This window comes from Chrysemys picta, chromosome 9 (assembly GCF_011386835.1).
Source record: "Chrysemys picta bellii isolate R12L10 chromosome 9, ASM1138683v2, whole genome shotgun sequence".
In the NCBI taxonomy this organism is placed as follows: Eukaryota; Metazoa; Chordata; order Testudines; family Emydidae; genus Chrysemys; species Chrysemys picta.
Window position 1 is genome coordinate 27,681,200 of NC_088799.1, and position 27,066 is coordinate 27,708,265.

Here is a 27,066-nt window from a genome sequence, read left to right on the forward strand (position 1 = left end):
CCTCAAAGAGGGCAGAATTAAGATTGTGAGGCGGGGCTAGCATGTACCATAGCTATTTCCTTATTTACCAAGGTTTAAGTATAGGTGCACTCAACCTTCTGGAAGGATACAAGACGCTGTCAACTGTAACTAGGGCAAATATTAAGTTACTATTTAAATTTTAAGAATAGTATCTAAGTCTATTACTAGTTATTGCTCACTAACAAGGCGTAACTTCAATTATGTTAAGAAAAACTGTTATTCATTCAATCTAAGATTACATTTTGAACACATCTACAATCAAAGAGTTCAACAAAACTGCAGTTTAATTTCAGAAAATGTGTTAAAATATATATATTTATACATCAATTTCTGACACACTATGTGTTAGTATACACAAATGATGGTCTCTCTTGAAACTATTTATGAAATGTACATTTTTTTAATTTAAATACTCAATATACACTGCACTTAATCTGCATGTTGCATTTATTAAATACATTAAAATCTGCAATGTAACAAAACGTTTTCTCATACGAAATTCAAAACACCATTTTAAATGAACAAAAGATGGCTCACTTCATTTTTTTAAACAACTAGTGCATAGTACACTAGCGCAGCTCCACCAACACCAGCTGTTCGTTCTTTTTTTATTTGACATTGTTCACAGACTATTACATATTACAATAAGAGTGCTGGATAAAAACATGAGGTACGAAAGTGGTTCAAAGATTATAGGTCATGCAGATCATGCTAGACAGCAAAGAAAATTGTGAATGAGAAAAAACACTAAATAAAAATACATAAAGAATGTGCATTATAAAATAAAAAAACTCAATTACACAGCTTTGCTTCTTTGGTTACAAAGTAGGTTGAACAATTTCACAGCTTTTTATTCCCACCCCAAAAAAAAAAAAAAAAAAAAAAAAAAATCATACGAAATGTCAAAAAGCAGAGGAATCATGGCAATTTCTCTCTATTAGAAAGTAGAAACAGAAATGAGCAAAGTTTTCTTCATCAAAATAGCCCATCAATTATTTATTATATCACAATAACTGGTGACTACCTGTACAGATGCACTATGGTCTTCATACTTACACTCTATACAAAATGTACATTCAAGCTGGGTCTTGACTACCGTCAATAAATACCAAAGGTAAATTGCCATTAGTGTTAGAAATATGCCAGGATTCTTTTGTTCAATTATTGCCTAAACATTTTATCTATTAAACGCAATCCCGTCTATCAATTTTTACTGATACTTACATTTATTAAAAAAAATTAAAAAAAAAGTTCTGTGACATTGTTCATGTACATTATGAAAATAGCAGCCCTGTAATAAATAAAACAAATAAATGAAACTAATATAGGCAAATGTTACTTATACTGAAAGAACAGTGGCTCTTAAGATGAATTGTTACTTCTTACATGAGATAGCAAGGCTCAAAGTAATCCATGGGTAATGGAAACCTTGGAGAGCCATCAAAGCTCTTAAAGACCCCACTCATGCGCACCAAATAAATGCATACTCTTTGCATTAACTCCTTCTACCATTTCCCTTGTGCACTGATGACATAACTGGACACCAACTGCGCTGTATGACATCTCAAAGTGAGGGAAAGCTCTTGTAGAATGATTGTCTAATACTGAAAAGGCCAAAACACACAACTGAAGCATGGCTACTTGCTTTCATATAAAGTGGAAAGAACACCAGTGGCACACAAGGACAGATTGCTTTCAGTTTTTTCTTAATGAGGAAAGAAAAGCTTTACGCTGAGGAAACATTCGGCTGCTGTGGAGGTTGCGTTGGCTGAGGAGGCTGTGCTATCACTGTTTGCAGTTGTGAAGTGCTACTAGGATTGGCCTGTTGAGTTGAGAGTTGGGATAACTGATCATTGTTTGAAAGAGATTTTAACAGTGCATTTTCTCGTTCAAGTAAAGAGTTTCTTTCGATTAATTCTTTTATTTGTTCCTTCAGGACTTCCACTTCTTCTCTGACTGCGTACATCAAATGGCTTTTCACCAGATCCTGTGAACAGTAAGTCCGTAGTTACACAAACTGAAACAGCAGAGTTTACAATACAACTCCGTCCTGCTCGGTCTTAAAATGTTAGTATGATTTCACTTATTCCATTAAAGTTCATCTGGTGCCCAGTAACACTTAAAAAAAAAAAAAAAAAAAAAAATCACATGAACAAGTTAATGTTTAAGAGCAAATAATCTAGCACCTGAGGAAGTTGCTGCAAATCTCCAATCTGAAAGGCCCTAAAACACGGCATGCTAAATGGCTTCTACTGCACAATGGAGTAGGCATAGGCATTTCCATTTGCATTAAAACTAAGATCTTTTCTACTCCACAGGAATTATGAAAGTTTTACAGTAATCTGAATATAAATGGAGCTTTTTGAATGGCCTTCTAGTTACATATGTATTTTAATGCCAAAAAAAACAAAACAAAACAAAAAAAACACACCACACTTCATAATAAAAACAGGCAGCAGGCTGTGTTCTAGGTTTTGGCCTCATGAGAGGCATACGTTAACTGCACAGAATATAGCTTTTTGCAACTAACATCTTGTAGATTGTTTTCAACTTGAAAGTCTGAACATGAATACTATAAATACACATGCATTTAGTTTTGCAGGATGGCATGTACTGGGGAGCCAAGTAGTCCAGTGATGAGACAACTGGTCTTATTGCTAGGAATTCATACAAGGGGGACAATGTGATTAGACGATAACTGAAAAATGGTGTTCTGGGAGCGGATGATAATAGGATCCTGCTGCACAGCATACAAGAACCAGAAAAACTCAGACTGGGAGGAGGTGGCAGAGTTGGATTTCAATTTTGTTTAATTAAATATTAAGTAACACATTTTTTTTAAAAAGTGTGCTATGTCTTCTGTGTCTTACATGTAATCCAAGATTTTATGTTAAATTCTTTCAAAATGTTTAAAAAAACCTCTTGTGTACCAACACCAAGGGTAGGAAGCTCTTTGGATCTTACATAAAACTAATCCTGATCTGTTGCCATTCCATAATCTAGGAAAATTCACTCTTCATATGATGGAATGGAAGAATCAGACCTAATTGAGGGGAGGAGAACAGACATTACATCTGCAATTCTGGCTAATGATACTCAATATTATTCTAGTAATCTGCCTTATCTGGAAGATAGCATGTTTGAATAAAAATGAACATAGCTTGAAAGATTTCATATAATTCATTAACTGCTTGTCCTATTCGAGATAGGAATCTTTGTTTTCTACTTACCATTGCCTGTTCTATTTTGTTGTCAATGGCTACAACACTTGCACCAGACGCACTGTAAAAAAAAGAAAATTCAGTGGATATTAGATTACTCTTACTTGACTAAACATTGAAACCATTTGTACATACAAATCTTGCAAGTAATAGATTGTTAAAGGTCAGTCTCTCAGCAAAGGTACATGTGTCATAAGACAAACTCTTAAGAGGCTTTAAGAATTCCATAATACATTACATCCTCTGTGGAAGTTCTCCTTAACTGTCTGGAACAATTAGAGCTCTGAAATATATATATTGCCACTCCCCATTCAAGCTTCTTCAGTTTACCAACTACAGTAATGGCTATGTTAACTGGCTCTGTACCAACCTGAAAGTTCTATAAACTGGCATTTCTAATCTTCGTAGAAAGTCCAGTTTATAGTCCGGTTGGCACGGGGCCGGCAGACTCTCTACCTGGCTCTGCCTGGCTCCCCGGAAGCAGTGACATGTCCCTGCTGCTCCTAGGCGGAGGAATAGCCACATGGGGTTTGGAGTGCGGGATGGGGCTTGGGAGGGGCTTTGGAGTGCCAGATCCGGGCGGTGCTCACCTTGGGCAGCTCCCCGCAAGCAGCGACCTGTCCCTGCTGTTCCTAGGCAGAGGCACGGCTAGGCTGCTCTGCATGCTGCCTCCACCTGCAGGTGCTGCCCCTGGTTCTCGGCCAATGGGAACTGTGGAGCCAGTGCTTGGGGTGGGGCAGGGGCAGTGTGCAGAGTTGCCTAGCCGCACCTCCGCCTGGGAACAGCAGGGACAGGTCACTGCTTGCGGGGAGCCGCCTGAGGTGAGTGCCCCCTGGATCCGGCACCTCGAAACCCCTCCCGCGCCCAACCCTCTGCCCCCTCCCACACCCAAACTCCTTCCCAGAGCCTGTGCCCCACATACCCTCCCATGCCTAAACTCCCTCCCTCTTAATTAACTGGAATTTTTCCCCATTTCCCCCCCCACCCCCCCAATATGCCAGATAAAGTTTTTACTGTATAAAACATAACCCCCATAATCCATGCTTTTGGACACCTAAAATTACCAGCCATTATATACCTTAATCTAGTTCAGTTATAGTTTAATTTCCCTTCCTCATTATCCACACTCTCACTTAGAGAAACAAAAGGTTATGTAATATGTTAGCCAATATGCCGACTTGCTACATCATACACCAATATGAAATGTTTTGACACACAAAACCAACAACCTTGTAGTAGTATTTGTCCTCAGCATTTACTTACTAATTAGCTGCCAGTAGAGGAGCTATATAATCAGGAGTGTTCCTATGGCTTTGCAGTAGTGCGCCAGTAATCAATGAGAGCATTAAAAAAAAAAAGTACACTCAAAATTCTGGAATCCCACAACTGTGTTCATTTGCTCCCAGGAAACTCTGGATGCCCCATCCAATAAGGTAACTAGAATCCTATTGTAGGCCATTAAATTAGTCCCATTTAGGTGCTTACTGGTATGGGACATGTTTCTCCAATGCCAAGTGCTAATGCAGAGTGTTTTAGCAAATCAGGTTTCAGACCATCAGCACAAGATGGCAAAATGCCTCAATGCATTTTAGGAACAGAGTTTTGCAGACTTTTAAGAGGACAATATTTATGCTTTCAGACAGTCTAATTAAAAAAACAACCCATTTTAATATGAATTTAACAACAAAATTGTTTCAGTGTCTTGCTAACTTTCAAGCTTCCTCGAGTTACAAGGGTACTGTAGATGTCCTTCCTCAAAATGGTCACCAAAGCTAGCTTCCTTTTTCTTCTAGCATTACGATTCAGATATATCCCTATTCTGTAACTAGCTAAGATAGTTTAACATGTTAGCCTACCACAAAAATCAATTTAAAAGAAAAAAAGACAGCCCTTCAAGTGTCATCATTAATCTTAAATAATCAACTAGTACGCATCCAAAGTGCAACTTAAGGAGAGAAAAACCATAACCAATAAACTTATTTTAAAAGGTGGGGTTTTGGGGGAGGGGGGAGGAAGAAGTAGAAAGTAAACAGTTTATTTTTGTGTTTTGCTTTCACAGAGGAAACAGTTTGTAGCATGATTATATGCATTTTGAACACAATATTAAAGTGTAATTCTAAACAGTAAGAATGAAATCTTCATTTTGGATTTGAAGTTTAAACAGTCCTGTAGTATTAATCTGTTTCAGTAAGACAGCTTTAACTATCAGGGTGCAGGGTCTGCCTGTGCAGTCACTTGCAGAATTAGGACCCTTGAAATTAGAATTTAACCTTAACAGCCAGGACTATGACTGAACCAGTATGCTGTGCGGTAAAGTACAGCAGCACATCTCTGAAGCAACTATCTTGAAATGAAAACCTCCGTTTTCATTTAAAAATTAGATTAAGCCGCTAGATGTTATGGCTGAGAAGAAACTCCCCAAACATGAACTGAGTACAAGTGACAAGGATGACTAGAGCACCACCTTTTCTGTCCTCACATGGACGTCTATCAGTATTTAATATATTAATTTTGGAGAATATCTCTGGGCAGTCTACCATTTAGAATGAGTAGATCTGCCTGCTTTTTTAATTACATCAATATTCTGGTTAGAAGATTCTGTGAATGAAGGTTTGCTAAACCCACGTGAAGTACACTGAACTCACTTGAGCAACACAGTTAAATGTCATTTCATTGCCTAAAGTTTTTAGAAGCGACAAATCAGATTAGCAAAGAGTTTTTATTTTAGAGGGGAGTGTGGAGGACAAAAGAATGTCAGGGTTAGAAGATTACAGAAAACACAACAAACTTTAGATAGGACTCCAGCACCGAGTGTAATGGTTCAAGCATAGCAATATTTCTTTTGTCCATTTAAAAAAAAGTTATAAAGCTGTCTTAGAGGCTAACAGAATTCTGATTAAAAATATATCAAGTCTCTAAGTTGTAAATAAAAGATTTATTTATTTTAAAAGACAGGTAGATTCTTTACAACTGAAGACACTTGATCCAGCTCTTACTGAATCCAATAGGAAAATTCCCACTGGACTTCAACAGAATCAAGATTGGCCCCCGCAATGCTTTAGGGCCATCTGACAACCTACAACCGCTTTCCCTATATTTCCACTCTCCCTTGTTGCCACCCTTCAAAATAGCAAGGATTCCAGTCTGAGTCAGTTAGCTGGGACTCCATTCTTCCCTCTAAAAAGCCACAGCAAGATAGGCACATATATACATTTAGTTCCCTCTCATTTTTAGTCAGTTACTAGAAAAAGAGGAAAAACCCCATTGAACTGAGAATCCCTTAGAGGCTGGGAGTTACAGCTATTCCAACAGCTATCTGTGATGCTGTTAAAAGCACAACAAGCCAGAAGTGAACCACATTACAGAAAAGAGGAATTTTTAAAAAAGGTAACTGGAGTTTGCTTATTTTCCTAATGTCAATTTACAGGGAGAATTAAAATGCAACACTCCTCCCCCCCCTTAAGTTATTCTTAGGCTATGTCTACACTATGTGCCCTGTAGTGACACAGCTGTGCTGCTACAGCTATGCTGCTAAAAGGTGCGCAGTGTAGCTGCTCTTTGATGGCAGGAGAGAGCTGTGCTGCTGAGTTCGCCACGCTGACCAAACAGGAAATGAAATTCAAAAGTTCCTGGGGCTTTTCCTGTGAACCTGGCTAGTGCATGGGAGTTCAAAGTGCTGTCCTGAGTGGTCACAATGGAGCACTCTGGGATAGCTCCCGGAGGCCAATACCATCGATTTGCATCTGCACTACCCCAAATTCAACCCAGCAAGGTCAATTTTAGCGCTACTCCCCTCGTCGGCAAGTGGAGTAGCCTCTGGGAGCTATCCCAGAATGCTTCCTTGTGACTGCTCTGGACAACACTCAACTCTGATGCACTTGCCAGGTAGGCAGTAAAAGCCCCGGGAACTTTTGAATTTCATTTCCTGTTTGGCCACTGTGGCGAACTCATCAGCACAGGTGACCATCAGGACAGTCCACCATCACAGGCGACCATGCAGAATCCAAAGGCACAAAATGAGCTCAGACTAGCTACAGGAATAAAGGGAAACAAGAAGACTTTTTATCAATACATTAGAAGCAAGAGGAAGACCAAGGACAGGGTAGGCCCACTGCTCAGTGAGGAGGGAGAAACAGTAACAGAAAACCTGGAAATGGCAGAGATGCTTAACGACTTCTTTGTTTTGGTCTTCACCAAGAAGTCTGAAGGAATGCCTAACATAGTGAATGCTAATGGGAAGGGGGTGGGTTTGGAAGATAAAAATAAAAAAAGAACAAGTTAAAAATCACTTTGAAATGTTAGATGCCTGCAAGTCACCAGGGCATGATGAAATGCATCCTAGAATACTCAAGGAGCTAATAGAGGAGGTATCTGAGCCTCTAGCTATTATCTTTGGAAAATCAAGGGAGACGGGAGAGATTCCAGAAGACTGGAAAAGGGCAAATATAGTGCCCATCTATAAAAAGGGAAATAAAAACAACCCAGGAAACTACAGACCAGTTAGTTTAACTTCTGTGTCAGGGAAGATAATGGAGCAAGTAATTAAGGAAATCATCTGCAAACACTTGGAAGGTGGTAAGGTGATAGGGAATAGCCAGCATGGATTTGTAAAGAACAAATAGTGTCAAACCAATCTGATAGCTTTCTTTGATGGGATAACGAGTCTTGTGGATAAGGGAGAAGCTGTGGATGTGGTATACCTAGACTTTAGTAAGGAATTTGATAAGTCTTGCATGATATTCTTATCGATAAACTAAGCAAATACAATTTAGATGGGGCTACTATAAGGTGGGTGCATAACTGGCTGGATAACCGTACTCAGAGAGTAGTTATTAATGGTTCCCAATCCTGCTGGAAAGTTATAACAAGTGGGGTTCTGCATGGGTCTGTTTTGGGACCGGCTCTGTTCAATATCTTCATCAATGACTTAGATACTGGCATAGAAAGTACGCTTATTAAGTTTACAGATTATACCAAACTGGGAGGGATTGCAACTGCTTTGGAGGATAGGGTCATAATTCAAAATGATCTGGACAAATTGGAGAAATGGTCTGATGTAAACAGGATGAAGTTTAACAAAGACAAATGTCAAGTGCTCCACTTAGGAAGGAACAATCAGTTTCACACATACAGAATGGGAAGAGACTGTCTAGGAAGGAGTATGGCAGAAAGGGATCTAGGGGTTATAGTGGACCACAAGCTAAATGAGTCAACAGTGTGATGCTGTTGCAAAAAAAGCAAACGTGATTCTGGGATGCATTAACAGGTGTGTTGTGAGCAAGACACGAGAAGTCATTCTTCCGCTCTACTCTGCGCTGGTTAGGCCTCAACTGGAGTATTGTGTCCAGTTCTGGGTACCGCATTTCAAGAAAGATGTGGAGAAATTGGAGAGGGTCCAGAGAAGAGCAACAAGAATGATTAAAGGTCTTGAGAACATGACCTATGAAGGAAGGCTGAAAGAATTCAGTTTGTTTAGTTTGGAAAAGAGAAGACTGAGAGGGGACATGATAGCAGTTTTCAGATATCTAAAAGGGTGTCATAAGGAGGAGGGAGAAAACTTGTTCACCTTAGCCTCTAAGGATAGAACAAGCAGCAATGGGCTTAAACTGCAGCAAGGGAGTTAGGTTGAACATTAGGAAAAAGTTCTTAATTGTCAGGGTGGTTAAACACTGGAATAAATTGCCTAGGGAAGTTGTAGAATCTTCATCTCTGGAGATATTTAAGAGTAGGTTAGATAAAAGTCTATCAGGGATGGTCTAGACCAGGGTCGGCAACCTGCGGCACGTGTACCAAAGACGGCACGTGAGCCGATTTTTAATGGCACGCTGCTGCCTGCCGCCTGCCAGGGTCCCGGCCCCACTCAGCACCCCCGCCCACCGCTCTCTCCTGCGGGGGCAGGAGACAGAAGCTTGGTCCTGCCTGCCGGCAGTCAAGCTCCCCCCTCCCCCGCTCTTCCCCCAGCGTGGTGCCTTTCTGAGCCTCCTCCTCTCCTTCCCTGCGCCGATCAGCTGATGGCCCTTGTGAGGGGGAGGGGGAGCGGAACTGCAGCGTGCTCACTGCTCCGGGGAGGAGGCAGAGAAGAGGTGGGGACGGATGGACGGGGCCCTGGAGAAAGGTGGTGGGGGGGAAATCGGGGCATGGGCCCTGGAGAAAGGTGGGGGGGAAAATCAGGGCATAATCCCTTCAGCCCCCTGCCGTGAGCTGCTCATGGCAGGGAGCTGGGAGCCCCCCACACCCCCAACCCTCTGCCCTGACCCCTGCACCCCGCACCCCCCCCAAGCCCCCAGCCATAACTTCTGCACCCCCTCACACACCTCCAGCCCCCGTTCTGACTCCTGCACCCCCCACCCCATGCCCTGACTCTTGCGCCCCCTCACATCCCCACCCTAAGCACCAAACGGGAGCTCTTGCACCCCCCCACATTCCCACCTGCACCCCCGGTCTGGGGTCCCGGCCGCTGGCACTGCTCAGCCCACTGCCAGTCTCGGGTCCTGGCTGCCGGCCCCTTGCCAGCCGGGGTCCCGCAGGCCCCGCTCAGCCTGCTGCCGAACTAGGTGAACGGAACCCCAGGCTGGCAGCAGGCTGAGTGGGCCGGCGGCGTAAGATCAGCATTTTAATTAAATTAAGCTTCTTAAATATTTTGAAAACCTTGTTTACTTTACATACAACAATAGTTTAGTTATATAATATAGACTTATAGAGAGAGACCTTCTAAAAAATGCATTACCGGCATGCGAAACCTTAAGTTAAAGTGAATAAGTGAAGACTCGGCATACCACTTCTGAAAGGTTGCCGACCCCTGGTCTAGACAGTATTTGGTTCTGCCATGAGGCAGGGGACTGGACTCAATGACCTCTCGAGGTCCCTTCCAGTCCTAGAATCTATGAAGTTTCCAAGCTCTTAAGTAGACACAATACTGTATGTGTGTGCGCAAACACTGCACAAACTGTAGTTGTACCTCTGCCCAATCTATTAATCCAAATACTATTTAGATTTTTATTTTTCCCTGGGAAGAGTTCACACTTAAATGCCTTAGTAACCACACACCCTATCCACATTACAATGCATAACGGATACGTTTAGAAAAATCCTAGTTTCATTGCTGCAATTATTTGTTTTCTCTGTTTTAAAAAGCATGGGGTTAGATGGAAGTATGACACAGGTAAGTTAATATACAGCATAAAATATCAACAAGCTTCTACAATATTGTCAAAAGGTACCCTCTGGTGGACAAAGTAGTACTATACCCAATGCATGCTATGCTTTTATTTGGAAAGGAAAGTCACAGAACTAGCATCTTTGAGAGCATAATGACTACCAGCAAGTGTTATCTGTAGTAAAGTACTTTAAGTGCATGTTTACAGTTAATGAAATAGCATATCTTACTAGAGATTAAATAGTTAAAATATATTGTTCAAATGAATAAGAAGTTGAAGTAAAGAAGATAAGTAAGAAAGTGTCCCAAAAAAAAAAAAAAAAAAAAAAAAAAAAAAAAAAAAAGCAGGCATTGAGAGAATGGAATTGGAGTGGATGGTTAAAGGCATTCTACCTTCAGCAGCATCCTGAAAGATGTTTAGGTATCCATTATAATATCAGAGACTTCCTGCTTATTTAAATTTAACCTTGTCAAAGTGGATTAAATCATCACCATAATGAAAGTACCAATTAATCATAAATGAACTGTGATATTTTTAGAAACATTCCATACTTGTTACCCCCTGGACTGAATTTTTTTATGATTATTGTTCTCAGTAAAAAGTGATACTCTGGGAAAGTTTGTTAGCAATCAGTAGTTTGAAGTTTGGACATAAAAATGGTTCATGGTTTAAGAAATTCAGTTTTATGTTCATAAAGTAGTGTTTAGTTTTAAAAGGTTACATAATGCTCAATAAAGTACATACACTAAGCCAAGTTGAAAGTTATGAATTGCTTCACTTCCATGGATTTAAATCTCAGCCATATTGCTATGTATCAATTTTCTTTCATTTAAATAAGGTTGCAAATCTCAGTGATTTGATGAAGTAAACCAACTTCAAGCTTCATTTTTTAAAGTAAGTTACAGAAGACATGCCCTACATAAGAGGTATTGATTAGCTGTAAAGTCTATTTCCTCAGGAACTAGATGACTACTGCAAATCAGTGGCCAAGGGGAAAAAATCCCCACCACATGGATTTAAGTATTTTCTTACCCCTTTCTTGGTATTTCTTGTGAAATAACATCTGTGAAAGTGAGAATAATGTTCACATGTCTTTGGGCTTGTTAACCCTCCCACCACTACCACACCTTTGCCTGTCCCTAGAAGATAGAGCAAGATTTCCTTGTGGAAGAGGAGATCAGAAAAGCGGCTCTGAGGTTAGTAGGGAATATTGTTGGATTTACTGTAATGGATGGTTCCTTTAGAACCAGTGTCAAGGTGCCAGCAGCTCTCCAGAGGAAGGTGGAGACCTGTCACCAAAACAGTGTAGATAAACAACTCTCTGACCTCACCCAAACACACAGTGCATTTAGGCAACTGTGCAACGTTGGGTGACATGGAGGGAGCTTAAAAAAAAAAAAAAAAGTTAAGTTATTCAGCTCTTCTGAAGTCAAATCACTGTTTTGATTACAGTTTACAGGAGTAGCTAGGCCTATCTGTGTGAAGTTACCACTTTCCTTTGGGATCCACAATAGATTCTAGATCTGATCCTGACCTTAAGGTCTTGTATACACAGAAAATTGACCGGCATAGCCACAGTGGAATAATTATTCCACTATAGCTATGGCGATCAGTTTCCCCATGAAGACAAATCCTTGGTCACTAAGGACACTTCTGTGGTGCCATTTAATCATAGAAATCAAGATAAGTTTCTATTGGGGTAACACTCCACAACAACAGTAGACAAATACCAAAAAGTTATGGTTTTGGAGGGGTAGCATACTTAAATTATCTTAATAGCTAAACTAACAAGATGTACTGATAGCTCACTAGGAAATAGTAAGTTTTAGTTAGAGCTATTGAAAATCAACTATGTTTATGTTTTGGGAACCTTCTGGTAAACAACATAAGAGGAAGGATGGTCCAGTGGTTAAGGTATTAGCCTGGGACTCAAGAGAGACAGGTTCAATTCCCTGTTCTGCAATAGACTTCCAATGTAACCTAGGGCAAGTCACTTAGGGGCAGATTTTGAGAAGAATTTAGCACCCGGTAATTCCATTGAGAATAAGTGAAAGCAAAACTGGCCATTAGTCTCTTTGGGCAACAAAATGGCAGATGAAATTCAATGTTGATAAATGCAAAGTAATGCACACTGGAAAACATAATCCCAACAATACATATAAAATGAGGGGGTCTAAATTAGCAGTTACCACTCAAGAAAGATCTTGAGTCATTGTGGATAGTTCTCTGAAAACATCCAGTCAATGTGCAGCGGCAGTCAAAGAAGCGAACAGAATTGTTAGGAATCATTAAGAAAGGGATAGATAAGACAGAAAATGTATTGCCTCTATATAAATCCATGGTACGCCCACATCTTAAAATACTGCGTGTAGATGTGGTTGCCCCATCTCAAAACAAACAAACAAACAAACAAACAAACAAACAAACAAACAAACAAACAAACAAACAAACAAACAAACAAACAAACAAACAAACAAACAAACAAACAAACAAACAAACAAACAAACAAACAAACAAACAAACAAACAAACAAACAAACAAACAAACAAACAAACAAACAAACAAACAAACAAACAAACAAACAAACAAACGACTAGGGGTATGGAATGGCTTCAGTATGAGGAGAGATTAATAAGACTGGGACTTTTCAACTTGGAAAAGATAACTAAGGGGGGGGGATATGATTGAGGTCTATAAAATTATGACTGGTATGGAAAAGTGTTATTTACTCCTTCTCATAACACAAGAACTAGGGGTCACCAAATGAAATTAATAGGCAGCAGGTTTAAAAACAAGCAAAAGGAAGTATTTCTTCACACAATGCACAGTCAACCTGTGGAACTCCTTGCCAGAGGATGTTGTGAAGGCTAAGTCTATAACAGGGTTCAAAAAAGAATTAGATAAATTCATGGCGTATAGGTCCATCAATGGCTATTAGCCAGGATGGGCAAGGATGATGTCTCTAACCTCTGTTTGCCAGAGGCTGTGAATGAGTGACAGGGAATGGATCACTTGATGATAACATATTCATTCCCTCTGGGACACCTGGCATTGGCCATTGTTGGAAGACAGGATTGCGGGCTAGATGGACCTTAGGTCTGACCCAGTACGGCCATTATGTTCTTAGATTCACAAAGAAACTTGGGCATAGTAATGCTAAGCATCACCATGCCGAACTTTTTAGGTGCCTAGAAAATTATTGGAATTCACAAAGCCAGAATTAGGTACCTAAGCTCCCTATGCCATAAGTGGGGGGAGAGGGGCACCTCAGAATGGGATTCACAAAAGCCAGCACACGAGACCAGTCCTTGCCTAAACTAGCCAACGGAAGATGCTAAACTGAGACCTGTGTGCTAAGCCCTGTCTCTCGCTCTCAGAGATACAGTAGAACCTCAGAGTTATGAACACCTCGGGAATGGAGATTGTTCGTATTGCTGAACAAAACGTTATTTTTTTCCAAAAGTTTACAACTGAACATTGACTTAATACAGCTTTGAAACTTTACTAAGCCACATTTTTCTTCTGCACTTTTTTTTTTTTTTTTTTTTTTAAATATCAGGGGGTAGCCGTGTTAGTCTGTATCTACAAAAAACAACAAGGAGTCTGGTGGCACCTTAAAGACTAACAGATTTATTTGGGCATAAGCTTTCATGGGTAAAAACCTCACTTTTTAGTAGTTTATGTTTAACACAGTACCATACTCTATTTGCTCAAACCCCCCCCCGTCTCTTCTGCTGCCTGATTGCGTACTTCTGGTTCTAAATGAGGTGTGCGGTTGACTGGTCATGTTCGTAACTCTGAGGTTCTATTTTAAGTGCTTAAATCTGGGCTGCAGGGAGGCACCTCTCTCTGTTTGGGATTCTCAGCTGCAAACCTCTTCTGGCATAGGCACCTAAGCTGTTTTAGCAAGAAGCTGGTGGGAGGTGAGCAGTGGCTTTATGACTAAATAGAGTCTGATTCTGGGATTTAGGCTTCTAAAGTGGCAGTTAGAGGGCCCAAGACATTTTGTGAATCTAGCCCTTTGTGCCTCACTTTCCCATCTGTGAAATGTGGATAACTGTACTTCATCTCAGAGGAGTTGTTAGAATAAATACTTTTTAAGCTTTGGAGGTGTGCAAATAGAAGAAGCCATATAAGTACCCGAGAGTCCTGTGGCACCTTCTAGACTAAGAGATGTATTGGAGCATAAGCTTTCGTGGGTGTGTCAGTTTACATGTGTCTGACGAAGTGGGTATTCACCCACGAAAGCTTATGCTGCAATACATCTGTTAGTCTAGAAGGTGCCACAGGACTCTGTTGCTTTTTACAGATCCAGACTAACACGGCTACCCCTCTGATACATAAGTACCGGAGACAGCTTAAACAAAAAAATCCCTAGATTTGTTCTAAGATCATTTACAATATGTCAGGCTCACTTTCCCCAATAGGCAACTGCTATTTAGGATGCAGATGCTCTCCTTTCTATTACACCAGAGAGGGAGCCTTGTTACAGGAAGTGGGGGCAACCCGCTCAACAGGAAGATACAGGAGTCTTTTCTTCCATTTCCCCACCTCTTTCACATAGTCATAGCTAGTTCACATAAACCACTTTGAAAATGCCGATTTTCAAAGCACCATACTAGCAATTATCACAATAGTCAGGGGAGAGTAGGGTGACCAGACAGCAAGTGTGAAAAATCAGGACAGGGGATAGGGGTAATAGGAGCCTATATAAGAAAAAGACCCAAAAATCGGGACTGTCCCTATAAAAATCAGGACATCTGGTCACCCTATGGGAGAGATTTCTCTTCATTTTATAGATGGGGAAGCTGAGAAAGAGGTTGAGACTGGGCCCCCAAAAGGGAGACCACACTGCAAATCAACAGCAGAGCTCAGATTTAACACCAAGTTCTTGACTCCCATTGTAATGCTCAAATTACCAGACCAGTATATTGTTTAAGTATAAGACCCAGTTAGAATCAAAATGAATTTGGACAAAACGGGTATCTGCTGCTCCAATCACTACATTAACAACATCAAGTGAAAGTATGGAATATTTACATCCAATTATTTATCTGTTTTATGGTATTGCCTAAGAGCCACTTGTGCTAGATGCTGTACAACCGTGAACAAAGATGTAAGCTCTTTGGGGGAGGGACAAAGTATAGGACACGATAACGGGGAATACAGGCAGAAACGAAGAGCACAAGATAACAGTGACATGATATTGATCAGCATACCAGCTGCCTACCAGTTGCCAAGTTTGTTTTTTAAATAGATATCATGGCAAAAGAGAATTTAAGAAAGGACCTGAAGGAGGCGAACGAGATTCAGCCACAAGAGTAATAGTCTACACATTCTTTAAAGGCTTATAAACTATTTTAGAAGGACCTCCAAAATGTGGTTTTATGTTGTGCTAGAGTTGTATGCAAAAGAAAAGTGTGGGTTATGTGTGGCCTACAGTCTATTTTAAGGCTTACTGAATTTTTATTTTTGCACTCTCTAGGAGCTAACTCTCTCTCAGTTTTAGTGAAGCATTTAATTTGAAGAAGTCACATCATATCCCCCTACTGTGCAGTACATGTGTGGGGCAAGAATGTCATTGTGTGTACTTTACATGAGAGAAGAAACCACATCTCAGGCAGTAGTTTATTTAACTCAGCAGTCACCAGGCTGCTTTGTTGTAAGAACAAGCTATTCCCAGGTAGATTTCTTGGAATTGCTACAGAATCCTCAATTCCAAGACAGTTAAACCCCAGTTTGAAAAGAATTCCCCAATTATTGATAATGACAAGAGGGATGCGGAGAAGGGGACACACTATTTTCTGCCCCCCCCCCCACCCCACACACACACACGTGTCTGATTCTCCCAGTCCCATAAGGGAAGTTTGTCCTTTTCCTAGATGTCATCTGGTAGTCAAGAGTCTCAGAGTGGAATACATAGTTTGTTTAGATTAATCCCTCACAGGAGGCATGTATCAGTCCACTAGATTTACAGAGAAACGGGTGAAGAGAGACATTCAGAGACATCACAAGGGATGAAGTTTAGGAGCTCTTTGTCGGTATAAACAAATCCTAACCTGTTTTATTTGTACTGTGATGCTTTGACACATGAAAATTTGACAGAAATTCATGATGGAAACACTGCCAATCTCTCTCTCCAATGCCTTTCCTCCATCTATGGTCCAGCAAAGTTCAGGACACATCTAGACTGGTTTTCGCACTATCCCTGCTCTCCTCCCTCTAGGATTTTAGGACCAGTTCCTGGCCCATCCTAAGTCTCCTTTGTTCTGCTTTGACTGCACAAAGGGAGGTGAGGATACACATGGGAACCTGGCTAGTTTTCAGCCAGGGTAGCAACAATGTAAACAATAACTGTTTCAGAGCAATAAATCCAGCTAGGATCTTATGGCTATCACCATTAATACTTAAAGAAAAGCCACCATCCAAGTCAGAGGCATTTGTTCCCCTTTACGTCTTTTAAATAATCTTGTGTTATTAAAGAGGAAAAACTCATGGGGCCAGTAGTGCACCTAGCAACACCTGTTTCAATGGTAAGCAGGAAAAACAACATTTGCAGACTTCCCCAGGGAAGCCTCAATAATGACTCATTGCTTTCAAGCAACCAAGTACAAAAAAAAGTCACTTATAGCCAGCCTCCTGCCATGCAAGGTTAGGTTGTGATGAAAGTCTAGGTTTCTTCTAATCTTTTATTTTAGTCTCTTTGCATTTGAATATCACCTCACTATATTTTGTTAGCTCTTGCAGCAATTTATGTTCAGCTTTATTGACTCAATATTCCCAAAAGATGGTTAGCTACAGGAGAATATAAATCCTATTAATTAGTGTGAGGGAGGGGGGGGAGTTGTAAGGCAAGATTAAACAATGTTCTGACAACACTGAAGAAATTCTCACATTAAAGAAAGAGTTAAGAAAGCCACAGGTCGCTCCCTATCATGGCTAGACCAAGGTTGCAAAATTGATTTCTTCTTCCACAAATTAAGTTTCTTAAAAGGACAAGAAACATTTAATTTTTTTGTACAGTGATCAGATCATTGAAGTCTGATAAAGTCAGCTATTTAGGGCTTGAATTTCCCCCCCCCATCAGAGTTCCACTTTATATAAGGGAGATGGACCATCAGGGAGCTGATTATGGGTCCCTGATTCTGTGCCTGCCAGTCCCAGCATAATTTACTTCTGGGAGAATTCTACACCAAAAAATTAAAAATTCTGTGAATTTTAAAAATATGCAAAATTCTACATATTTTCAAAACACAATATAATCACAGTCTCATTTTGGTGATTCATTTCAAAATACCTGCCAGTGCCAGCAAGTATGTCTGTAACAATACAGACACTGCCCCCTCCGAAAAAAAAGATTCAGGATTTTTTTTTTTTTTGGACAAACAGATTCCTTACTAGGCATACTAATACAGAACTTTTGAGTAATTCATTTCAACTACAATACAGAAATGTATTTCCTGCACCCCAAAGAAGCAGTGCAAAGGCTTGGGGGAGTCAGGGATAATGGAAGAGCTGAGGGAGCAGGAAGGAGCCTGGGAGTGAAGCTGGATGTTTGTTGGGTGTCAGTGGGAGAAGTATGGAAAAGTTTCTTTGGGATTGGGGGGGGGACTGTTAGAGAGTTGGTGAGCCTCCCCCATGCAGACCCTGGCTGATCCCGAGCCTCTCCCATTCAATCAGGCACATCTGCCCCCCTCCCACATATGGCCTTGGAGCCTCCCTCCCCCCATATTGCCCTGGCTCAATGCTGTCACCCCACTAGCTCTTGAGTATGTGCTTGTGTGTCCCCTGCCTCCACTAACCCTTCTGAACCCAGTCTGACACACAGCCCCAGCTGCCTCATGTGCCCCACTCTGCCTCCTAACCTGGCTCCATGGGCAGGCTGCTGAGATGAACACAGCAGGCTGCTAGCTGTTATTGCCTGTCAGCTGGCTGTTCTGGTGTCACAGTAGCCTCTGGTGGGTGAAAGGTGGAACTGCAGCACTTCTTGGGCAGAAAGTATTTGCTGCAGGGCAGGGCAGAGAAGGGGAATTCTGCACCAGACATGAATTCTGCTCATGCGCAGTGGTGCAGAATTCCCCCAGGAGTAATAACTTATGTCTCCAAGACAATATGTTTAAGGGACATTACACCAATCAGAATACTGGGCACGAGAGTTGTCGCCACTAGCTTCACAGAAGCACTAAGTTCTCTGTCCACCAAGGGAATTCTTTGTTGCCCACCTAAGGTCAGAATCCAACCACTTTGCATGTTAAACAGAACTAAGAACATGACCCTTAAAGAAAGAAAAAAAAAAAATCATCAGTGGAGATTCAAGCCAATAAGTTCGGAAGTTGAACTTCTGACAGGTTAGTGACTTTTGGCATTCAGGGTTGGCAAACTGCTACTGTGCATGTGCTCTTGCCATTACTTTCAGCAGTGGTATTAAAATCTAAAACCTCCATAAAACCTACACACCAAGGTAACAAATCAAGATAAAATGCCTGCTACATTTCATTTTAAATCGTTTGCTTGTACTAGAAAATAGCAAAACACATAAAATCAGCGAAGACATCCTTACCAAAAAAAAAAAAAGTTTGCACAGCTGTGTCTTCAGGACTGAAAACAGGAATTTATAAAGGAAACCATTTACATTTTCCCAGCATTAAAGTAGTAGTAACAGTATAGTTTTACCTTTTCTTGGTATAGTCATTTATGTTTCCAGGATGCAGGTTTTGAACATCCATGGTAAGACTTTGTACATTGACATTTGCAATACCCATACTACTTAGCTTAATGACTAAATATAAAATCCAAAACTAGAAGGAGATTATAAATTTATAATCTACCAGTATTTATATATAATACTACTCATAAGAGTGACAAATAATAAAGTAACAAAGCTAGAAAAAATATTTCAACTGGACTAATGGTCTGTACACAATATGTATGTGAGAGGATAACCTTTTTAGGCCCCAAAACCCATTTTTTGATATGTTTAAATAAAGGAAGTATTTTGGACCTAAACATTGCCACTTTTTTACAAATGCAACAAAGGGATTTGTACCTAAAAGTGTCACATTAAATAAAAATACAGAGTTACAGTAGAAGTACTGAAGTTTGAAGTAAGACTATTCATGTTAATAAAACTATGTAATGAAATAATAGTAACAGGCATTTTGGCCAATGTGATTTTAGCCCTAGAAACCACACACACTTAGAGTGGCCAGACTGCACACTAGTCAACCCTAACTTCAAAGCCCTGAACAGGACACATGAGTTAAGTGCCATTTCATATTTACTAGGTGATATCACGGTAGTATGTTTTCTGCTTTCTTTTTAAACCATGCAGTAGTATCTTCACTGTTTCTCTGTGTGAAAACAGAGCAAGGAGTGCATTGGTGTTATTCAGTGCTATGCTCTGTAGTGTACAAATGTTGCCAAGCAAACTTTAAAGAATCCAATGAAGCTTTGTGCAAGTTTTGAAGAGATTGTTTCAATAAGTCAAGTGCAAACAAGACAGAATGATGAACTGCTCATCAACATTCAACAAGTGAACACAATTTATACTCCACAGACCTGGTGAATCAGAGATTCTGGGACAGGCCAATGCACCACAAGCCTTAAATTATATATAATTAATATCTATCAATCTTTCTTACCAGGACTTCAATCTAATGTCTACAAAACCTTAAAGTCAATTAATAATGTGAAAAAGCAAATCTGTTTGCTGCTGTTAATGAACTGGTAATATATCTTTGACAAGCCATATCCATAAAACAAAATTGAGTTTACTGCAGTTTCTCACCATGGGTTCAACAGTGACTGGATACAAAGGAGGACCAAGTACAGCATCTCTTCATTTATAGGAATGAAGTTTGTTTCCCCATCAGGGTGACTTAACTTGAATTGAACAAGTGAAACAGTTACTTGGCTTGATTCATTTGTTTTTAACTGCCCATAAATAAAATCCTTCATTTTCCCCTCAATGCAAGTGCATATGTTTAAACAGGACATTTTTATAAACTTACCAAAAAATTAGGGCCTTTAAAATGTCATTCCCAAAACCTCATCCTTCAAAAAAAGGAAAAGGAATTTTAGGTATTTGCACTAGATTTAGACATCCATATTGTTGTTTTAATACAGGTGAGCTACTAGCAATTGATCTGCATTTAAATCCTTTCAATTTAGGTAGTTTATTTCAGATATACACAGGAGAAGGAAGAGAAAAAAAAGCTTGTATGGTGATGTTTTCAATTCTGTAAAGTTTAAGAAGATTAACATCTGAGCGACTGAACTGCCTTTGGATTTCTTTGATGTACTAGTCTATCCAATAAGCATCTTGATTTCAAAGGCACTAAATGAAGAAAATGAACACATTATGTAAATGATGAGACACTGCATGGTGCAAAGCTGTTCATGCATGTATACATTCGATACTTAAGTTCGATTCACATAACTTGTTCAAACGGAATGCTTGGTAGAAAGCAGTTGAAGGATTCCTATGATACTCAAGAATCAAATGGAAAGGACAGAGAACGGACACATAGCAACTCAGACAAATATGAAGAATGTTCAGCTTTTCATACTCCATCTTTTTTTCTTGTTCCGGATGATAAACAGAGCAGACATTTAAAATACATCCCTCTGGGCATAGCTTATTAAGTGTCCAAGGTGTGAATTTTGAGTTTCATTTGCTAAACTTCACGATCATGGTTCAATAGTTGAGAAACACTATCTTGTCCCAGTGGTCGATTGCAGTATACCGTGAAGGAGATGCAGATTCAGAACTAATCTTTGTTTCTCAACATATAATCGAGACTATTCCGAGTTGCTTCTGCCAGAGCATATATGGTGCAACAAAAATCCATTAATTAAATAGGTCCCATGTTATGGTGATAATAGCACACCAATATGGTGGTTTTGTATATGTACAATTTTGAATACCTATATCCAAAGATGTGCATATTTACAAAAGCTAAAGTACACTAAAACAGCATTCAAAATCCCTACTCCCCGATTCCCTCCATAGAAGTGCTACTTCACCTTAAACTCAAGGATTTTACGTGGACATCTGAACTTTAGGCTGATTATATATGAATGGGAGGCCAGAAAGGGTAAGTTGAAGACTAAATTTTATGATCAGCAAATCCAACAAACCCTCTCACATGCAGTTTTTTTTTTTAAACACACACACACACACACACACACACACACACACACACAAAACAAACCAGTATCTCCACATCTTTGCATGCCACACCATTCTAATTCCAGACTTCAGGGTGACAGAAGGAATTAGATTCCACGTTTAACAGTCAGAAAGGGAAAATTGCCTCTGTTAGCAAGGGGTGTATCAGTATATAACCCTAACATTAGTATCAGATACCAAAGAACTATGTTAAGAATTTTGAAGTCACTTAACAAGCACTCAAAAATTCAGGTTGCCTGTGCAACCTTAATTTAGCCCTCTTGTGAATATGTACAACAGTCTTTAAAGTCATATATTCTCCCTTTCCCTCACAAGACTCATGACTCAGTGCACAGAATGGATGGTGATCACTGAATGGGTAACTATTTACTATATTTTTTTTTAATTCTCAATGACTCCAAACCTCACTTTACAGCACACCATTTAAAACCTACACTGAATATATAATTAGCATTCTTATGGGCTTCTCTGATGCTCATCTCCATAGTATCTAAGTATTTCACTAACGTTAATGAATTTATCTTTACAAAGCCTCTATCAGGTAAAGTTGTGGGTTTTTGTTTTTGAACAAATGGGAAGAGAGGCACAAATATTAAGGCCAAAGTTGGAAGTGTCTACTCATTCTGAATGCTCAGTTGAAGATGCCCAGGGCCTGATTTTTTCAGAGTATTTTGAATTGTATATGTTCTGTGCACAGGTCCGATTGACTTCAGCTGCATTTCTGAGTGCTCAGCTCTACTGCAAATTGGACTCCAAGATTTTCAACTGAGCACCCAGAATATGAAGAAAAAAAGAGTTAGTGGCTACTTGGGAAAAGCCTGGTTTAAGTGACTTGCCCAACATCATATAGAAGGACTGTGGGAGAGGCAGGGCTAGAATCCAATGTACCAGAGTGGCATTCAACTGACCTAACCATGAGAAACATCCTGTCTCCTCCTGCTGTCCCCTGCCTCATTCACTACACATTTTCCATCTTCTGCAGCAAATGAGGAAGGAGTCCTACAGGGAACAGCCTCATTCAGGACACAACCCTGATTCATTCCCTGAGCACTGCTTGTCTTGTGCACTGAATGAGGCAGGGGGCCTGTGGAAAAAAATAGTATGTGGTCATGTAACTGAAGATCATAATTCATATGCAAAATGAGAAAGGAGTACAGGCACCCTTAATTCTGACATTTCCTAACTTTTGAGTGCTTGATTTGGCAGCCTTAATACCCTTTTAATGTAGATTTTTGGATGCCATTTCCTAAGCTTTTAAAAAACTAAAAACCAAGACGTTCCACTATGTGGAATCAGACTGATACACCCCCCCCCCCCCGGAAACCTTAAGACCCACTGCACAGAGCTCTGCTAGTTAACAGCAATAGTAAGGTGCTATCCTGTGCAGACCAACCTCTAAAGGGGAATGAGACATCCTTTGCCAGTGGATTTCAGAGTTATTTGCTAACAGCAGAGGAATGTTGGGACTCAAATCCTGGGTTCTTTCTGGAAAAGCATGCTCTAGCAGTTAGACCCTGTCACTTCATCTTCCTTAGCCTGCCCCTTCCACTAGCATGTCCCTACCAGCTGTCCCATCTGTCTCCTCATATCCTCCCCCACTGCCTATTCCAGAGACTGTCCCTGTTCCCTTGCTCCTATCCTCCCACCCCCTGCCCTAGTCCTTCTGCACATTTAAGCATGTTATGCCATTTCCTCCTCCATGCTGCCTTGGCACTAGCAGCGGGGACACAGAGTAGCCCTGCTTTCAAGCTCTAGTGCCCAGCATCACAATGGCTCCTGGCAGCCAGCTAGTCCCTCTTCTGAGGCACAGGCAGAAGAGCGAGATAGAGACTTCAGCCTCTCATATCTTCCATTCTTCCAAATGGAGCTTTTCTAAGCTAAGTGGAGCAGATGAAAACAGGAATCAGAGTACAGAGTATTTTGAGACCCTAAAAATGTTGACATAAAAGTGTCTTTTTAAAAAGAAAGTCACCTTAGATATGCAGCCCAAAATGTCTCCATGGTTTTGCAAAAGCCACCAAGAAGGGGACTACTGTAGCAGGCCAGACATTAAGAGCATGGTACAGAACATCGGATGAGATTGGCGGGGAAAACTTGGCATTGGAACCGGGGTGGGGCAAACAATTAAACTGACTAAGAAAGTGAAGGGCCAAGACAGAAACACTATCTAGAGACTAAAACAGGGTTTTTAATTAACAAGACATCCTGGCTTCTGCATTCACTATCAGTGAATATATAGTCAGAGACCCAAGTGTCAGTGACTGGAGAAAAGAACAGTGCCCAAGTACATTTCTACAGCTCCTGAGAAGCCTGACTGAATCAGAGGTTTTTAAAATCACGCTCCAAACATAAAACCAAGTCAGGGAGTTTCTCCTATGGTAGTGGGGAACCAGAGGCAGAGAGGATTTAGTAGCATGCTCTGTTGCAGTTTAGCAGCAAAATTTACTAAGGCACTGGCTAAGGTCGCTGTGTCTGAAAGCACTTTCTACACTGCACTTTCATCAGTAAAACATTTGTTGGTTAGAGGTGTGTAAAAAAAAAAAAAAAACAAAAAACAAACACACCACCCCCACCCCCCTCCCACCCCGACCAACAAGTTTTACTGACAAAAAGCACTGGTATGAACAGCATTCGTTGGTCACAATGCAAGTGGCCTACGCTAGAGGGAAGATGCTTCTAGTCAACACCTGCTAGCTATGGTCAAGACCATGGAGCACTGAGGAAGATACCTGGAAGCTGTTCTCTCCACCTTCCCTTCTCACAATTCAATGACAGCTTTGCATAGAGTTGAAAAGTATCAGCAACATGCTTCTCTTAGAATCTTGGGGGAGGGGTGCCTTTGCTCAACCTGAGCAGAGAGAGGGTCATTGATAAGAGGTTCACACCTGTGGGAAAAAAGGTGGTTGGAAGGAAAGAAAGAGGGCCATAACTTGCATAAAAAACAAGGATGGAGGGAAACAAAAGGTGACAAGGAAAGCATAACATGGATCGGCTGCAATGACCAAGTGAGAGGTGAGGTAGAAACAGCACTGGACTCAAAAACAGCACCAGAGTTAATCCTGTCAATGGAGGAGACAGGTCAGCTGATCAAATTTGCTGTAAAGTATTCAGAGGTATCACTTCATAGAGTAGAAACTTGTACTACAGGTGTAGAATTCCTTGGAACAGTACTCTAAATCTTCCTGATGGGAGCAGGGGTTGGTGGAACATCAATGTAGGTTCCCTTCAAGGGTTCTATCCAAGGACTTGTCTACCCATTTAATCAGTTTTTTTTTTTTTTTTTTTAAACAGACAGATATTAATCCCCATTAATCCCCAGCATAAAAGGTTTGTGTGTTGGTATAGCTAATTTCCCTGGATTTCGTGAAATAAGCTATTCAATAGAAGCACTCCCTGTACAACTACAACCTCCATAAGGAGTTCATTGATTTAATTATATCTGTTTGTCTAGATTCTTTAGGTACCAGGAACCTATACGAACAGATTTGCCGATAAGGAGTCAATATTAGGCTGCAGAACAGCACTGAAACGTAACCCCTTTTGTAAACCAGTTGTTTTCAATGCAGTTGCCTGTAATATGTTCTACTGATGCTACAATGCACTTGCCATGGAGATGGGGAATTTTACTTAGCCTTTCCCTAAATATATATGGCACAAGAAGCTCTTCTAAAGTAATTCAGAGGACATTGTAAAAAATTAATCTACCCTGGTATATAGCCTTTCCCTCCTGAACCTACCATACTAAAAGAGTCTACAGGATTCCACATGAGAACAGATTAAGTATTTATGCAACACCTTTCTTTAACTTAAGCAGGGAAGATATCAAATCACAATTGTATGTAAAATAAATCAACTTTTGTGCACACAAGATAAAAGTGTCATTTGATTCCTACAGCAACCTAGAGGATTTACTTGGAGTATTTACTTAAAAAAAAAAAAAAAAAAAAAAAAAAGCCCCATACATACTACAGTTCCTGGTCATTATTGGCCAGCATGTGTCATTTATTACCCCTAGGAGTTTGGAATTTGACCTGAAAGCTGCTCTATTAAACGTTGTTCATCCAACAAGTATCGTGTTCTCATATTCAAACATATGCATCCTAAAAAGTCTCTCTCTCACACACACGTTATGACAAAACCACCCTAAACTGGGAAAATATAGTAGCTTAATGTACCTATCAAGTATCAGGGGGTAGCCGTGTTAGTCTATCTACAAAAACAACAAGGAGTCTGGTGGCACCTTAAAGACTAAGGGATTTATTTGGGCATAAGCTTTCATGGGTAAAAATTCAGTTGCACCTGAAGAAGTGAGGTTTTTACCCATGAAAGCTTATGCCCAAATAAATCCCTTAGTCTTTAAGGTGCCACCAGACTCCTTGTTGTTAATGTATCTATGCCATTTTTTAATAGATGCTTCAAAGATACAAACAATGAAATTTTTAAACTCCAGATTTTAGATACCATTTGTATAGCATGAGCTATCATAGCTTAAGTTTTGAGATAGTCTTGTTTGCATAGGGGAGACAGAAAAGAGCTTGAAGTGCATTAAAAAAAGGTGCTAAAAACCCTCTTCCTCAGGAAGTGATTTTAAACAGAGTCACCTACTTCCAATCCTGAATGCATGTATTTGCAGATATCAAAACCTGCTACTATTAAATATGAAACTTATGGTTTATAACCACAACACATGTATTTCACAAGCTTCATCTATTTTTAAATTGATAACCTATAAAAGAACACAGGGCTTTTTAAAGGCATTTTAGACAAATTGCAAGTATATTGGAAAGCACTTTCCAGTCTTCTTCTGCTATATTCAAGGTAGGTTAGTTTTGGTCTGTTCAAGAAAAAAGAACTAACTTGACAGGAAGAGCTACCCCACAGGAAAAACTAACCCACGAACTGACATAACAAAATGGGTGCTTAATGAACAGGTCTGAACTACTATCACCAAGTGTATTAGACTGTTGAGCCATGCAATATAAAAAAGAAGGTGGGGGGGAGGGGGAGACAAGAGAAGGAGAGAGGTTAAGGGGTGCAGCAGTAGAAAAGAGGAAGCCATTTGACTTGGAGAATACCAAGTCCCCCTTTTAAAAATCCAGCTTTCCCCATTAGAGGTCAAATATAATACTGGGATGGTGTCCAGTGTGAAGTAGTATATCCCTGAGACCACAGCCCAAGTAAAAAACATTAAAAGAGCAAATATAAAGTCCCAGAGGTTTTTGGTCCTGATGTACTGCAAACAGAAATACCGAGCCCCCAGATCACATTACTCTGGTAGGTTTGCATCCTGATCTCATTTACAAGAACTGCAGCTCATTTAGGAGGATCTGTTGAGGCTGAAATGAGGGCGGGAATAAGTTTGGAAGACTGAAGCAGAGGAAGGTACAAGATGAGAGTCTTAGAGTACGTCTACACAGCAATAAAAACTGCAACACTGAGTCTCAGAGCCCAGGTCAACTGAAGAGCTCTGTGTAAC

The 27,066-nt window shown here is 40.3% G+C and overlaps 1 protein-coding gene across 1 annotated transcript in view; it reads right to left on the reverse strand.

The window, feature by feature from the left end:
• Window positions 1–287: 287 nt before the first annotated feature.
• The window catches only part of TSC22D2 (TSC22 domain family member 2), a 43,259-nt gene continuing 16,480 nt past the window's right edge, over window positions 288–27,066 (reverse strand). The window contains exons 2-3 of the mRNA XM_005308216.4: window positions 3,252–3,303; window positions 288–2,008 (exon numbers count right to left, since the gene is read on the reverse strand). Coding sequence (XP_005308273.2) covers window positions 1,748–2,008; window positions 3,252–3,303 — 313 coding nt within the window. The 3' untranslated portion in view covers window positions 288–1,747. The remainder of the gene's footprint in view (window positions 2,009–3,251; window positions 3,304–27,066) is intronic.